The sequence below is a fragment of the Plectropomus leopardus genome, chromosome 5 (assembly GCF_026936395.1).
Source record: "Plectropomus leopardus strain MGB_pleo_1.0 chromosome 5, ASM2693639v1, whole genome shotgun sequence".
In the NCBI taxonomy this organism is placed as follows: domain Eukaryota; kingdom Metazoa; phylum Chordata; class Actinopteri; order Perciformes; family Serranidae; genus Plectropomus; species Plectropomus leopardus.
In genome coordinates this window covers 37,193,549-37,211,618 of record NC_142180.1, presented here as the reverse complement: position 1 = coordinate 37,211,618, position 18,070 = coordinate 37,193,549, and the positions used below count along the sequence as shown (strand labels likewise).

Here is an 18,070-nt window from a genome sequence, read left to right as displayed (position 1 = left end):
TTGTCTTTTGTGTGATGGGTCAAGAAGATAAATCCTCTTAGCTCTCCGCTTTTGCAAACAGCCACAGAAAAATGATAGCCCTGGGAGCATATTTTTGGCATCATATAAATAAGAAATGAAAAAAAAGAAGAGAGAAATTATATCCCTGAAAGAATTATCTGGTTTGCAGGCATTGTAGGATCCAGGATCGCAGCCATGTGACACACTTTAGATACCAAAACATGTCGGTAACACTGTTTTAACCCCATTATTCAGCATTTATCAGCAGTGTACAAACAATTCACACTAAAAACACTCTTAGTTTCTAAACAGTAAAGCAAAACTCTATTTTCTATAATCTAATTTATCAACCTTAACTCTTAAGGGCCGGCACATTTTATGCGCTTTTCTTTCATAATTTTTTGATAATTCTGTGTTCATGCATGCAGCATAAATTTTGAAGATTGTGCATTTTTGTTTAGTCAGTGAATTTCCAGCTCAGCTCCTACAATAAGTCTAAAATACACTGTGGAGACTAAATAGTTACATTCAGACTGTTAAGGTAAAAAAAAATGCTTCACTGATATATCCCAGACTGTGATAATCCATAAAAACCAAACCAAACCAAATTTTCTTTTTATGTATTATATTGACAATAATTCATGTTTGTGTGTTTTTTCCCAACTAAAACATAGGAACGTCATGACAAAAACCTGGCATTTAAATGGTTAAAACTCAGGAAATCAATGAATATTGAATATTCATGATAAGGATGGATGTTGGTTAAAAAATACACAAAATGAAAGGAGAAAATCATAGAAATGTCATTTATGTACTGCCTGATTTTGGGCGTTTTGCATTTTGCGTGCAGAGCGGTACGAGTGTGAGTATTTGAGAAAAAAAAACCCAATAATGTATAAAAATCAAAGTTGCGGCTAATCATTGACATATCCCAGGCTGTGATAATGCATGTAGTATATTGAAAATAATTATTTTTTTGTGTTGTAGCATCATGACAAAAACCTGGCATTTAAAAGGTAGAATTATGAAGATGAATGAATATTTGATATGGATGGGTGACTGGTTATTGTAGTTTTTTATGTACATCTCTTGTAGGCACATGGCTGGAGCTGAGGTTGGTCTGCGACTCATAAAGTCATCATCGATAATTGCACAGCTGTAGTGGGGAACGTTACATACAGCGTGCACTGGACTGCAGCTACAAACACCCTGTGGTCCTGTTTGTTTAAATGAGTCTGCATTGTGTATATCGTCAGTGGATTTTCAATATATCGTGAAGGCCAAAGTAAATTAATGAAATAACTTTGAGAGATGGAGAGTATATACATTGGTCATTAGCTGTTTTAGCATAATAATTGGGTTTAATTAACTTGGTTGGAAATCACAAAGGCTGACTCTACTCAATTTTATTTCACGATTAATATTTAATGTTTAAATTTAATGAACTGAATTGTGGGAGTAATTCCAAAACAAAAAAACTTGTGTGTGTGTGTGTGTGTGTGTGAGTGACCACACACACTCGCATGAACGCTCGCACACGCGTGGGTGTGTTTTTAAAATCCCACACTGTCATATTGCAATGCCTCAGCAAAGCTCTTGATTAGCTGCGGTTTTATGTTTGGATGGTCCATTTAATTAGGTTATGTACGAGATAAAGGCCAGCCAAAAGTAATCACAAGGATTATTTACTCTTGTTAATTGAGGTTCCATCTTAACACCACAACTAAAGGTTAATGTTCTCTTGGTATATTATTTACTGTCCTCACTCCAGAGGCCGTCTCTCACCGCGGAGGAGGGACAGGGGAAAATGGAAAATGATTTGTGGCGTCTCATCGACGACAGATGAACTTTGGATATTTAACGGCCGTACTCTGAGCCTGCTGAAACACTCTACGTGCGGCATTTTAGCATGTTTCTGGGATTTTAGGATGCTTCTTGGATTTTTCTAAGGTTTTAGGATGGTTTTAGGATTTGAGGAAATATCTCTGATTTTAGGACATACTTCACATTTTAGGATTTTTCTAGACTTTTAAGAGATTTCTAAGATTTTGTTGACATTAGGTTTGGTTTTAGGACATTTTTAGGATTTTAGAAATTTCTAGGATTTTAGGACATTTTTCAGATTTTAGAATATTTCTAGGATTTTTGGACATTTCTTGGATTTTTGGACACGTCTTGGGTTTTAGGACGTTTGTAGAATTTTTGGACATTTCTAGGATTTTAGGACGTTTCTAAGATTTTGTGATGATTCTGCAATTTTAGGACTTGTCTAAGATTCTTGTACATTTTGAAGATTTTAGCACATGTCTAGGATTTTTGGACACTTCTTGGATTTTAGCTTATATCTTTGATTTTAGGACATTTCTAGGACTTTAGGACGTTTGTAGGGTTTTAGGACATTAGGGTCTTTGTGAGGGGTGAGGGGGATTCTCCACTGGCACTTTTTTTTGATCAACTCTATTTTGATGCTGTTTTATTTTTTGTGAATATGAGAATGGTTGGGGGTCCACCCGGCACCCTTTAAGGAGCTGATTTGGCATCGCTGCTGTACAGCCGATATTTTAATAATCCTCCTTGGACTCAGGTGTGACGCTCGAGTTTCTTGGAGCTTTGGATGGGTGCAGCCCGTCACCACTCCTAATCTCTCTTTTAACCAACCACAGATAATTCTCCATGCACATGTAAATCACAGAGCGAGCTTTAAAGTGAATTGAAAGGTAGATTTGAAGTGACATTGTGTGATTAATTCTGCCGCTCTCTAAATGACCCTTCGTTCTGTCTTCACAGGAAAGCTGTTCTAATAGTCTTTCCAATAGTGATTAAAATTACAAAAATGTGAACCTGTGGGTTAATAAAAATGGTAATTTAACTAGTATCTGATTTAATTGACTCTGAAGAAGTACTTAAACGTGTTTGCACTCTGGAAAATCTACATGGCTCAGCGGCAAAGAAATTGGAATATCCAGCTGTCAAGATAATAAATTTGACTATTTCATCACTGTAATCTTCATACAATCTCCCTTTGTGCTGGTCTCTACGGCTCCTGGCTAATGTAATAAATCACCTCTATGTTTGGAATTGTTTCATGCGTTTTAGAGTAATTGTAATATACTCAAAAGACCCGAGTGTGGCGATCAGCCGTCGTTCTTAACCTTTGTAGATTCAAGATTTGGAAAGTTTAACTCAAACTTCCACCTTAATCAAACTTCTGCCACGTTAGCATAAGAATGGCAGCGCGCTCTGTAAAGCGCGGTGAGCAGGAGCGAATACGACCAGGAGATTTTGCAGATTTTCACACCCCCTACTGAGCATTTAATAAAAGGTTTATCACACAGTATAATGTTAACAGATATGAGGACATTCTTGAAGTGTTCATTAGGTATTATTAAATAAAAACTACTATATATATATCTGGTTATGTCAAAAAAAAAAATACTGTAAATGCTGGATAAATACTGAACATTGTTGGAAATGTTCAAGTCTGTTTTTATTTTCTGCATTAAATCTTTTTTTTTTACTTTCATTTAAACTCCTCACACATACATCTGTAAGTGTAGCTTTTAAATTGAAAAATGAAATTACGCAATATTGTAACGAGGGCTGTGCAGATATACAGAAGTTGACAACCACGATATTTAAAAATGAAACCTGGATAATATGTTGATAATGCACATATGATAATATCCTGGAAAGTAGGGGACGACAGCTTATTGGCCTGGCCGATTATTGGGGCAGATATTTGGCATTTTGTGTATTGATGTTTTATTTTAATGATTGCCAATAAAGATTAATCAATTTAAAAAAATGCAAAGAAAGTAGCATGTATTTTCCCCATATGCCAAATATGGTCAAAATGACCTCATCAGGTGGAAAATAGTCAAAATGACAAATTCAGAGTCAAAAGCCCAGAATGACACCCAGAAATAATACAAGTCCTGTTTTTCTGCTCTGATGGCTGTGGGATCAAAAATGTCAGTTTGAATGGGTTTCAATTTCATTTTTTGACCTGAACAGTCTGAATGTAACTATTTAGTTTCCACAGTGTATTTTAGACTTATTGTAGGAGCTGAGCTGCAAATTCACTGATTACACTCAAATACACAATCTGGACCAAACGTACACCGCATGCATGAACACAGACAAATTAAAAAAAATAAATAAAATTAAAGAGTGTGTAAAATGGACCAAACAATCCCTAAGGGTTAAAATAACAATAATTTAGAATTTCCTCAACATTTGAATGTTGTTTTTTTATAATGCCAGTAAAAATTTAAGATGATAAAGTAAAGAAATGTGATTTTGGACGGTTTACATCGGGGTTAGACGTGTGAAATTGTTTTCTGGGACACTGATAAAAAAATAAATGAAAAAATAAAGCTAGTCTGGAAAAGAGTGATTTTTTAAAAGGATAAACAGTAAATATAAACGTAACTATATCTGCTGTCTGGCGAAGGTTCACGTGTGCGTCTGCCTCCAGCGAAGTTTCTCAGCGGACAGTTGAACTTATTTGAGGTCTTTCGGTGCAGTGATATCAGATTTGGCTGCGTTGTGTTTGCAGGTTGGACTTGGTTTAAATAGGCCAAAGGAAATTGACTCCATTTAATCTGAGCATTGAAATGTAGACCGTGTAATCAGTTCTCGTTCACATGTGGGCCAAGATAAGACTGGTTTTATTTGTGTGTAAATCTATCCTGAGAGGCCTCATTCTTGGCTGTGGCAATAGTAAGCCATGCCTCCGAGCTATAGCAGCGACTCTGTGTGTGTGTGTGTGTAGACATAACTGGTCCTTCACTTGGGTCCCCACCCTCTGCCTCAGGATCCTCGTGTAATTATGAGATGATCTGGGCATCGCACACAAAGCATGGTCACACTGCCTCAGGAAGTGAGCGCAGTAATCTTTGTAACAAGGCGAGGAAGCCTCTTCCTCTCTCATGGTCCAAATCAGGAAATGTAACTCAAAGAGAGATAAAATAGTTCCTTAAGAGCGTTGTTCAATAAGAGAAGAAGTTCAGCAGAGGTTCCCTTTAGGGCAGACACACTCGACTTTCTTTGCTTGGAGGACAGTTTTGCAAAATCACAGGCCGCATATGTGTTTCTGGGGTTTTGGGATGTTTTAGGATTTGGGGACATTTCTTAGATTTTCGGATGTATATAAGATTTTTGGACATTTCTCCGACGTCAGGATGTGTCTCCAATTTTAGGAAATTTCCAGATTTTGAGCAGGTTTCAGGGATTTTCCAATTCTAGGATTATGGGACATTTCTCAGATTTAGGACATTTCTAGGATAATAGGACGTTTCTCAAACTTCATGATAGTTCTCAGATTTAAGGCAGTTCTTTTGAGGAATTTTAGGACATTTTTTGTGTTTGAGGACGGTTTCTTGGATTTCAGGACGTTTCCAGACTTTCAGGATGTTTTTAGGATTTTAGGAGGTTTCTCGGATTTAGGGACATTTTTATTCTTTTCGATTTGGGGACATTTCTCGAATGTATTTCAGTTAAATTCAAAACACTTTATTAATCCCAGAGGGGAAATCTGTAAGGCGCGCAGAGCAGTACAGTAAAAAACGACGGTAAAAAACTACACATAACAACAATGATGTGGAAAAAAATAAATAATAAACAAAACAAAAAATAAAAAATAAAATAACAATTTTAATGAAGTGACGTGACATGAGGAAGTTTCTCAGATTTAAGGACTTTTTTTTTTAGGATTTGTGGAAATTCTGGGATTTGGGGACATTTCTCAGATTTCAGGACGTATCGAGGACATTCTCCAATGTTTGGATGTGTCTCCAATTTTAGGACATTTCCAGAATTTTAGCACATTTCTAGGATTTTAGGACGGTTTTTCGTATTCAAGGCTATTTCTCGGATATTAGGATGTTTCTAAAATTGAGGACATTTCTAAGATTTAAGCATGTTTCCAGGATTTTAGTACGTTTATAGGATTTTAGGACATTACTCCTGTTTTAGGACATTTCTGGGATTTTAGCATGTATCTCAGTTTCAAGGATGTTTCTAGAAATTTAGGATTGTTCTAGGATTTTAGGGTGTTTCTTGGAATTAAGGACATTTCTATGATTTCAGGATGTTTTTATCATTTAAGGATGCTTTTAGGATTTGGGTACATTGCTAGGATTTTAGGACATTAGGGTCTTAGCCAGGACTCTGTCAGGATGTGTGGGGGATCCTTCACTGGCACTATTTTTTTTAATAAACCAGCTCTATTGTGATGCTGTTTTCTGCACTCTGGCACCTCATGGATACTTAAGGTAAAAGCGATTCCCAGTATGAAATCACTTTATTTTTATTGTGACTTAGAAAACGTTTGGGGCGCAAACTTAAATCTGACGTGTTGTGTTTGCTTTAACGCCTCAGAATCACGTCCTGAACACTGTCCTCTTTGTTTCAGCAGAAGTTGCAGTGTAACACAGTACGTGTGTGTATTCTTAATCATCTGCATCCATATCTGTTACTTCGGCTCGGCAGCGGCACGATGCATTACGAAGAAAACTTGACTGTGAGTTGTCACCTGAGCCTCGTTCCCTTTAATTACATCCGTTGTGTGGACACATGTGCATACAAACGGCTTACTTGAAGAGTGGATGAAAAGGAGTTCATTTGAAAAACTACAACAAAACCATTTGTTCCCACCAAAACAGCACTCTCTGTATGACAAATGATGCTTCAGTCTTATGAATAATTCTCAAATTCTGAGCAATCAAGTTTTAAAGATATCGTAAATCCTGTTTAAATGGCCTCATTCATTACACGGCGGATATGGGGGGGGTACTAATAAAGTGTTACGTCTGAAACTGTCACTGACTCGGTGCGTCGCTGGGAGATGCTCAGCGCGGAGCTGATGTATGGTGCGACTGACTGTATGGTGATGGAAATGTCGCTGTGGCCTCGTTAGCATTCTGCTGTAACCCTCGGGCAGGGGTGTCAGATTCTCTCAAAATTTACAGCTCAGTTTGGAGCCGGAAGATTGTGGGCATCGTGGCTGAGGGGCCGTATAATGAAAACACTGATCCACGCCAGCACGGTCTGCTCCGAGGAGGACGACGTGTGTGAAAGGTTAGAAAAAGCTGAAAAAAGTCGACTTTTGTTTTATTTCTTTCCGTTATTCTTTGTAGTGATATCATTCAGGCTTTGTGCCCAACGCCTCTCTATCAACAGCAGGTCATTATAAGAATATTTTATATTTTATTGCTGCATTCATGTGATTTTGGAAGGTCGAAATTTCCAAGATGGGAAGTCGTTTTAATGCTAAGTTCTTAAACATGAGGTTGACAGCTGTTTCCAGTTTATTTATATTTTTATTTATCGTTTTATTTTTTCGACATTTTGTATATCAGTGTTTCCCAACAAAGACTGGCTGGCCGCCATAGTCTAATTTGTCCCGCCATGGTCTCAGTGGAGCTGGACTGTTAATTAAGAGCCGTATTAAAACACCGTCGGGTTATTTGTAGCGCAGTGGAGGCAGAGAGGAGCAGCAGAGCGTCAGGCGCATTAAACTAAACCGTTCAAAAACTAAAACCAAAAATCTCTTTCGCTTACAAAAAACTGCAAATACCTCCCCTCATCTATGGATCTGATCAGCTGTGAACGTATCAACAGATCAATTATCCACCTCATGAGTGACATTCAGCTGAAAAGGAGATAAAAACAAGTCCGCCTTCTGCGCTGCCTTCACGGACCCCCAAAAACGTCGGATATTACGGTGACACCAGAGATAGAGCGACAAAAAAATGCCGCCAAACTGCATGCTGACACTACTTTTATGCCGATATCGCGGGATGGATTTATCCTGTATGTATTGATTGACCTACATATTAAGAAGTTGTATAAAAAGGTAAAAAATAAACTCAGAAATGAGTAAAGTAAACTAAACGCTCCATAGAGACAGATCTTAAATGAGCACTCCTGCGTGCGGCGCTGCGTCCTGCTTCAGACGTCTCATTCCTTGAGCTCTCTGCTAAGAAGGGTAGAAATGTGAATTACAACTAAGCTACTTAACCACAATGAATTAAGGCCTAACATTTGAAAATTTGATACTGAAATTACTGTCATTATGGTGCATTATGTCTGAGCATAATGATTGCTTTGGCGCTGTTTGAAGACAAAGGCAGACTCTGGAGGGAAAGTAGAGTCAGAGGAAAAGTTGATTTCACGGCTGTTAATGATATGTGAACTTCAAACCTTCATTTCAGCAGCCATCATCTCCTGCCATTTCACAACTCCTTTTGTTAGCCGTCTAAATAGTAATGCATCTGCAAATGATTTCTCTTTCTCCGGACGCAGACGGAGCCATACCCACAGAGAGCGACTTGTCAGACAGAGACGCGGCTCTTTTTTTCGGCTTCTGTTTGCTCTGTAGGACTCGTGCTTCAGTGAGGAGAGAACATACTGTAAAAAAGGCTCAACAGGAAACATGAAGTGTTTTCGTCTTTCAGCGCTAATCGATGGATTTGGAGAACAGTACACACCAAAAGCAGAAATAGTTAGATACTCGATTTAAAGCATGCGGGCTGACAGAGTGCCAGGTGCCCCCCCAACCATTTTCTAAGTCACAATTAAAATAAAGAGATTGACACTGGGAATTGTTTTTGTACTTTCAGTATCCATATGGTGCCAGAGTGCATATAAGAGCAAAAAAATGGTTATGAATAAAATTAATACATTCATTGCCCCAACAACAGTATCAAAGAAATGTATTAATGTCCTAAAAAAATCCTAAAGGCCTAAAAAACTTGTTAAAATCCAATAAATGTTCTACAATCCCTGAAGTAGCCTGAAGTCAGAGAACATCCTAAAATCCCAGAAATCCCAGAAATCCTAGAAACGTCTTAAAATTTCAAGAGATGTCCCAAAATCCTAAAGACATCCTAATAAATGAAATAACTTAAATTCTAAGAGCACGTATGGGGCTGCTGTGACTGGCCCCTGCTGTCATTTTGTAAAAGTGGCCCCCCAAAGTAAAGCAGGTTGAGACTCCCTGTTGCACGTATGCAGTTTTTTTTGGGCCTGTGTTTTGTTTTTGTGGGCACAAAGTTTGCACCAAACTTTCAGAGTGTTGACAAAGAGATGAAGTGCATACCGAGAGCGGGGGACCACACAGAAACTCTGACCGCATTTTCTTCACAGCTGCTTTATCGAAGCACCAAAACACACACGTGGAAAAAGGGCCTGACTTCGCCTTCATTTTTTAGGATGTTTCCAAGGCAGCAAACGCTGCAGAGACCAACTGGAGCTGTTATTAATTCTCCATCAGTTTCAGTTTGGATGCCTGAAAGCCAATTAAAGGAAACTTAATTGAATCAGCCTCAGGACCCTCCTGAACAGGAACTCAAATGAATTGTGCTCGGGGACGGATGGCAGGAGAGAGAGCGGGGCACGGAGGTTAAATAAAAAGGGTGAAATTACCGAGAGTCCGAGTCTTTGCTGGGAGTAATGGCTACACACTGACCCCGCTACCATGTAAATTACATTTTGTTTGCAACCTTATCCAACCGAAACAGATGCTGTCAGTTTCTGCTGTTCTGCCCGGCGACACTGTGGCTCGTCAGCCTCAAGTTTCAGCCAAAATTTAGTGGGGAATTTGCACCGAACAGAGATGCTGCATTAAATGTTTATTGTTTATTGTAAGGATTCCCATTAGCTGTTGTCTAGGCGACAAGCGAATCCTCCCGGGGCCCAAGACGACATAACTTTACAACAGAAATAAGTACTAAAAATGAATAGTAATAATAGTAATTAATAAAATAAGTGAAAGAAAAAAGAAGAGAAAACAATAATAATAATAAAAAATAATATTAATGAAAAAATACTACTACCAGTACTACTACTACTACTACTACTACTACTACTACTACTACTACTAATAATAATAATAATGATAAAAGTTTTAGTTAATTTAGTGAATCTAGTTAATTTGTAAAAAAAAAAAAAAAACATTTTTGGAGACCAGACGACAGATATGTCACATCCCAATCCGATCACAGAATAACTGATGTATGTTTCTGCAAATATACGTTACAACTGTACATTGTTTTGTAAAAAAATATGTTCACACTTAACGCTTCTTAACATTTTAACGGTGCTGTATTAACCCTCTGAAACCTGGATGACATCGGTTATCTTGTGCTGCATCCAGATGCCGTTAACAAGCTTTCTGACCCTTTGAAAACTGAGCACAATGGTTTGATTTCTTCTGAAAACATGAAACATGAAAACAAAATGAGGGGAGAATTATTAGAAGGGAAAAATGTCCAGAAAACTATATTTCCAATTTTTAAAATGTTATATTTAAAATTTTGCAACCAAACATAAAAAAAAAACTTTGAATATATAAAATGAATAAATTTATATTTTTTATTTTTAGCACTTTTTCTTGGCCATTTACTTGTTTGTCTTAAGTTTTTACTTTTTCTTTTTTGGGCTTGTTTTTGGGCAATTTTTTTCTTTTTTTGTGCTAACTTATGTTTATAACGTGACTTGTTGCCTTCCTGCTCAACCTTGCTCAGGTTTCAAAGGGTAAGGCAGGTTTCCATCACAGATTTGCACAAATTTGTGATGGAAAATACAAATTTGAAATATTTTCAACATGCTGATAAAATACAATTGCAAGCTGACTGTGTTTCCACTGAGTGATGTTCTGCTTCTTCTCTGGTGATAACATCCCAGTAACCATGGCGATGGATGTTCAAAACATCAGCAGCTTTATTTCTATTGCAGCCACCGCACTAGCCGTCATTATTTCCAATCCAAGGCCAAGTAGGCGTGTTATGGAGCCATGATGGAAAGATAAGCCCCTTAATCATGGGAGCGGCCAAATATGAGGGATTTCTGGGAGATGTAGTCCACGATTTCACAGAGAAACTGTGGATTCAAAACTTTAGGATGATCTGCTCAACTTTTTAAGAGTTATGCGACGCCTCGTGTAGCGCCTGATCATGTGATCTGTAAATGTGAAAATTTTGCGAAATATGGCTTCTTCCGAATCACTTGAAATACCGCCTCATGTGAGAGTGAAACTTTGCGATAAATAATTTTTTTTTTCAAAATGAACAAGTTTCCATTAGCCATTTTTTATATTTGGAGTCTCAACAATTTGTGGTCTAATGAAAACCTGCCTACTGTGGTTCACTCGTAAGAAACACACACATGCGTGCGCACACACACACACACACACACTACCTCAAGGCCACGTCCCATTGTCCTGTGAAAGCCATGAGGAGGAATTCCTTTCATGTGTCGTCTCCTGTCACAGTCGTGTCCTGACAGAGGCTTAGTGACACACGAGAGGCCTCGGCAGAATGTCCTGCTTTTAGTCAAATGAAGAGTCTGGCAGCTGCTGCATTCATCAAAATCAAAGGATAATCTGCTTTCCATATAAAATCAAGTGATGATTAACATTTTTTATTTTTTCAGAGAGGGGGGATGGGAGTGGAAATGCTAGCACCTTTAAGGAGACACTTGAGAGACACGGGGCGGGGAAGGTTCAGACATGGTGCAGCAGATTTGAAGTTAAATGAACGCAGTGAGAAAGCTGAGCTCTCAGAGCGTTTCTCTGTCTGCACTGATTTCTATATCATGACTTTAACCCTTCAGAAACCAGCGCGTTGATACTCTGAAATGCTACATTAATCATACAATTTCTTCAAGAGCAGCGATTCAGAAAAGATATTGTGGAAGTGATGTCATGGTAATTTGAGCACGTTTTGAATCAGATTGCTTGGTTGGAACCACTTGTATAATTTGAAACACTGTTCGCTGTTGTAATTTCTTGTGTCTGGTGTTGTGATACACGAGATCACTTTTAGAAGGTCTCGGACTCGTCTCGGAGTCAAACGCATTTTGACTCGGTCTTAAAGAAGCAGCAGTGTCTGTTTAACTGTCTGCTAACATCCAACTGCTGACCAGAAGCTTCAAATCCACAAAAACAGTGATGCTTCCTGCCTGAGCCGAGCCAGGTCCTTCAAAGTAAAAGCATCATAATTATAACATTTTTAAAACTTCCATTATAAAAGTACTTAACTTTCTTATATCCTTATTTATTACATGTCATTATAACAGCAGTGTATTCATTAATTTAACTTTATTGTAATTGCAGTGCATTTGGTATTTTTATTTTTTTTTTAGTAGTTAACATTACTTTAAAGGACATATAAAATATTGTGATATATATCATGTATCGCGATATAGCCTTAAAATATTGCAATATTATTTTTAAGCCATATTGCCCTGCCCTATTTTATATTATTATATAGCTAGATAGCTCGATAAATAGATAAATATATATTTATAGTTATAGTTATAGATACAGATACAGATATATATAGATATAAATAGTTAAATGTATAGTTATATAGATATAGATATCTATATATAGTCTTCTTGATTTGGTCTCGTCCTGCTTTGGTCTTGGTCTTGACTCAATCTCGTTCTTGGTCTTGGTCTTGTCTTGGTCTCGGCACACTCTGGTCTTGACAGGATATTAAATAGAAAGCCAGTTCTCTATTTTCCCAGTTTGGCTCCTTCAGTTATCAGGTGAGGAACCCCTCACGGTACCAAGACTCAGTATTTTTTATTAAGAGTGCATCGTTAGACACACGGCCCGTCCTCCTGACCCCGGCTCTGTGTCGGACAAGAGCTAATCAGGACCGAGGAAGGGAGCTGCTTCCTCCTTCACAACTCCCAAACCGACGTCTTCTCCGCCGGACTCCAATCAAAGGGAGCAGAGGCCATTAGGCGGCTCTGGACCTCCTTTTCTTTATAATTACACCCTCCTGGATTGACCCAGCACCAGCTAGCCCGCTGCTATTTGCGGTAATTAGTCCAGAATGTGAGCTGTCAACATGCAAAAATCGTGCCAGTAGGCCCACAATGCCGCAGCCCCCCCACCCACCCCCCACTGTGTTCAACAACAAGCACCTAGCCTCGGCCACTGGAATGCATTAACTTTCTCCCCTCTTTTTTTTTTCTCCCTCGGCGACTCGTGTCAAATCCAGGTCCCTCAGAACAAAATCTTAATAATTAACTGGCAAATTTTAACATGATTGCTTGTGACACACCTACTCTGGTAATTATTGCTTTGAGGCCATGTGCTAATGAAATTAATGCATTCATTGCCCCAACAAATTAGCATAACTCAAACAAATGGCCCACATTTGAGACCACGTAGCAAAAAGGGGAAAACAACATACAAGAAAAAAAAGAGGAGAATGAAATGGCTGGAATTGATTGTATGATGAGCTTTCACAAAGTCTTAATGGCTAAAGCCTCTTAATGTTAACCAAGGGTGATTGCAGTAATGCATTACAGAGTGATAGCAGCGCAAAATGATTATCACGATCATCATTACAGTCGCTGCCGATGTACATACACATCCCTCTGTGGACAAATATTAAATGGCCGTGCCACTGCAGACATTAAAATGTTATTATACAGATGCATTAACTTACTGTAGCAGAGTTCATATCAATATACAGCCGAGGCTTCCTGACAATCACTCTGAATGGCACCGCTGCCACTCGCAGCAATCACCAGTCCTGCCACTAACCCCCGTTCATGGCTGTTTGGACTCTCAGTGGGACGCCTCAGCCCGACATTAATAATTGATGACGATGCCATCGGTACAATGGACGGAGACAACTGCAGCGGTCAGTTGGAGAAGCTGCATAAGTGCCAGAAATGTTCCCTCTTAGGTAAAAAAAAAGAAAGAGCCGAGATGGTTGTGACGCCGAAAAAATGTGTTTGCCTGCAGCCAAATGCTGTCAGGAAAACTGAAGAAAAAAAAAGACTTGAATTTAAACAACAGCGAGTCACATTATTAGAGTCAGGTGAGAGTCTGCAGGGTAAAATGACAGCTCATGGTGGCGTTTCCAAAATCTTGTTTTGTGCAGCAAATCAGAATTATTTAAAGTTATCTTAAGTTTGATCCAATGCAAAATATTTGATAAAGCAATTCAGTTGTATTTAAAAACTATCGGGCAATCGATGTATGCAGACCAGTGACTGGATTTAAATGACATGAGTCCAGATGTAAGCGGTATCGTATAAACTCGAATGTTATCAATTTTCGGGTTTTGTAAAAAACAGAACCGGGTCCTAAATAGAGAAAAGAAAGAAAAAAGAAAGCACCTCAGTCCGGACCTTCTGATCTTTGACCCCGAACGCAGACGAGAACAAAAGAAGAACAACAACAATCAGCGGAGGCTTCCCCTCAGACTAAATGTTTCATTTAACTTTCATCAGAGTGTGTGTGTGTGTGTCTGTTCATGATTTCATGTTTAAAATATCCTAAAATCCTGAAAGGTCGTTGTCAGAGTAACTGTGACATTTCCTTCCACAGAGTGGATCCTCCCATACATACACACAGCAACAGACAGCAGAGATCACATTTTCAACCCGCCGCCGTGGAGCAAACAATGAATAAAACACTCGGTCGCCGGCTTCTGATGCTTTGACCCGCGGCACAAGCATGAATACATACACGACATCAACAGCATACTTCCTAATCTGAGATGGTTAGTAATGCGGCCACCTTCTCCAGCATGCAAGCCCATCTGTGATGACACATCAGCTCCGCCATTTCATACGAATAAACTCACAAACACACGACACAACGTGTTGACGGGAAATTAGCATTAGGAACGTACCACAGGAAAGCGTGATTAATTTCTGCTCATGAAATGAATACAGATTTGGTCATTACATGGCTTGTATCCTTTGCCAAATATTGTAATGTTGCTCCCTCCTCTTCCACAGCGAGTGTTCTGGCGCAATAATAAGGAATATAAGACAGCTTACAGCTCATGAGCAACACAACTGCTGGAAAATCAGCTAAATCACAGAGCAAAACAAAGACCTGATTGCTCATTAGTATTATGAATCTGCTCTGTTTAAATCTGCTCTGTGAGATGCAGCTTAATGACTTAAACGCTGTTTGTTTAAATGCTCGCTACCTACATTTCACACAGGAAGATTAAAAGAATGAGACATCATCACATCTCTCATTGAATTTTTATAATACCCTCTCTCACAACACACACACACACACACACACACACACATCAATACACTTACCTTGGCTTTGCAGATAATGCAGCGCAGCCTGTCTTCACTCCCACATCCCTGAAAGGAAACAATATTTAAAAGTAATTTAGTGACAGCGAAGCATCAAAACAACAGCATAAAGCTGGACTCGCTGCAGAATCACACGCATGACTGACAAATCATTTGTTTGTTTTTTGATCAATAAACTAATTATGTTTGGGAAATGTGATCAGAGTCCTGCTCAGATTTGTTTTTCAAGACCACGACCTGCAAAATCGTAACCACCCCTCCGCCCGCACGTATGACCAATTAGCACAGCGACCCGACCCGACCCGTCGACACAAGATCCGCTGGTCCAAACCCGAAACTGAAAATCCCTTAATAACAGGACATTGTTCAAATAGTTTGATGAGGCAGCACGTTCAAAGTCGTAATCATGAGCCATCTCACAAATGTGAAACTAATTTAATATATTTAAAAATGAAGGTTCTTTGGGATATTTAAATGAATATTATTTGCTTATTCTTAGAATACTGAGCAGCATTTCTTCACATTCAGCATGCATTCTAGTAACGCACCTGGGCGGCCTAGCATGCACCTCTTAAGCTCAAAATTGTGTAGAATCACACGCATGAGCGACAAATCGTTGTTGTTTTGAACGATATAGTAATATTGTTTGGAAAATGGGGTTACTTCTTTAACCCAAAGGTGTAAAAGATGCAAACAAACAAAAAGAATAAACAGACAAACAAATATTGTACATTATACCCGATATTGTTGTGCCCAATAATTTTGTACCTCTGGGCCACCGTAGATATAGTGAATAATAGATTGACATTAATAACAATCTAATAAATATAATGTAGAGACAGTTCAGCACTAATGCAGCAGCTCTAAAGCTAAACTCGCTGCAGAATCACATGCATGAGTGACAAATGATTTGTTTGTGTTTTGATCAATAAACTAATTATGTTTGGAAAATACAACTGCATCTTTAACCCAAAGGTGTTTAGATGCATAAAAATAAAAACGAAACATCCTTATTTCAGAAAACGCAATATTTCACATTTTTAAAATGTTGTTTTCTCTATTTTATTAATATGTTTTGTCCAATATTGTTGTGTCTTGCACCTTCAGGTCACAGTTTACAAAGTGATAAACAGACTTACAGAAGTTCTAAAACATGATTCAGTGAGAGTGAAGTATGAAAATAACAAGCTCTAAAGCTGCACTTGCTGCAGAATCACATGCATGAGTGACAAATGGTTTGTTTGTGTTTGAATCAATAAACTAATTATGTTTGGAAAATGTGATTGTAACTTTGACCCAAAGGTGTTAAAGATGCAAACAACAAAATAGGAACAAACCTAATTTCTTATTAAAAAAACAATATTTGACATTGTTGTGCTCTTTAAAATGTTGTTTTCTATTTTTTATGTGTTTTGTCCAATGTTTTTCCCACTGTATTTGTGTTTTGCACCTTCAATGCCACCATGCATGTAGTAATTAAAAGCTAGACATAAATAACTTGTAAAAAATAATTAAGTGACAGCGAAGCATCAAATCAGCAGCTCTGAAGCTGGACCTGATGTCGAATCACATGCATGACTGACAAACTGTTGTTGTGCTTTGTTCCTCAAAGCCACTGCACATAAACGAATAAATAGAAAGACATCCATGACAAGATGTTTTTTTAACGTGCACGCTCAACTTAACATAGCGCTTGACATGACATCCCCGCACACGAAACAAAAATAACATTGCAACAACCTTCAAGCTGCTGCAAACTATCTGAAGATGCTAATAACAAGAAACGCATTTGTACAAACACAAACTGCCAAATCCACTGCTAATATGCAAGGCATGCAGGAGCACATTTTGATAGATGTTAATGGCATATAATTATAGAGCACCGCTATTAGGCAATGTGATTTTATAAAGAGGACCATTGCCCCTGGCACTGTGGCCTGATTGCTGTGAGTGTTGGGCTAATGAATGTAAACCAAGTCTGTTTGCAGTGATGAGAATTATCAACCCATGAGAGACACACGAGTGTGTGTGGGGGTCTTAACTCACTCTTCACACCACTTGCAATTAAGAGGAAATATAGGCATGCACACACACACACACACACGCACACACACACACAAGGGCACGCCTGCTGACATAAACACACACACACACACACACACGTATGGAAAACATATCTAATAAATATCAGCATGTAAACACAAGCTCTCATTATGTTTTTCACGTGTTCACACTTTGCTTTACCGTCCACTGAATCAACGCTATATTTAGCAAGAAAGTTGTTTTTCTCACTTATTCTTTCCCTCCAACTGACTTTGTATTTTACAGAGTTCATACACATTTTTCCAATTATTATTTAATGACTTTGAGGCACATTTTACAGACATACATTCTCCTTATCACTTCTTTTTCATGACTATTTAATGGCTTTTTAAAGTATACATTAAATTATGCACTTGTGGACAGACATACATTCATTTAAAAAAATAATAAATTCTGAACAGGAGTAGATCTGTGTATTTACATATAATTTCGGAACAGTCAAATATATTTTTTAAGCATTTTGGTTTGGGGGAGGGGCATAAAACTTCAAATGGCTGTATTATGTATTTACTTTACTGCCCATTTTTAAAGAAAACCTCCTTTTTTTTCTTTAATTTTTTTCTGGGATTTCTAAAGATAAACATGACTTCCAAACCCGCAGGCCTGCGGACATTTTTGTATGTTTTTGGGTTTTTTTTCCTCAGAAAACATTTTGGCCATTTTTCTAATTTGATGATTTTTGAAGAATAAAATTTTGGCAAATTTTTAATTAATTTATTCATTTTTTACTTTTTGGTCATTTTTAAAGGAAACATGCCTTTCAAACCATGTTTTCTTTAAAAATCACCAAAAAATGACAAATTATAAGGGCTAGAAACTTAAAAAACAGAAATAATGATTAGATTTTCAAATGTACAACGGTCCTTGGACATGT

At 38.1% G+C, this 18,070-nt stretch overlaps 1 protein-coding gene across 2 annotated transcripts in view; it reads right to left on the bottom strand.

Annotated features, from left to right (window-relative positions):
• The window catches only part of LOC148189619 (uncharacterized), a 135,078-nt gene that overhangs the window by 104,009 nt on the left and 12,999 nt on the right, over nucleotides 1-18,070 (bottom strand). For both annotated transcript variants that reach the window (XM_088078153.1, XM_088078152.1), the window contains exon 3: nucleotides 15,094-15,141. In XM_088078153.1, the coding sequence (XP_087934279.1) occupies nucleotides 15,094-15,141 (48 nt within the window). The remainder of the gene's footprint in view (nucleotides 1-15,093; nucleotides 15,142-18,070) is intronic.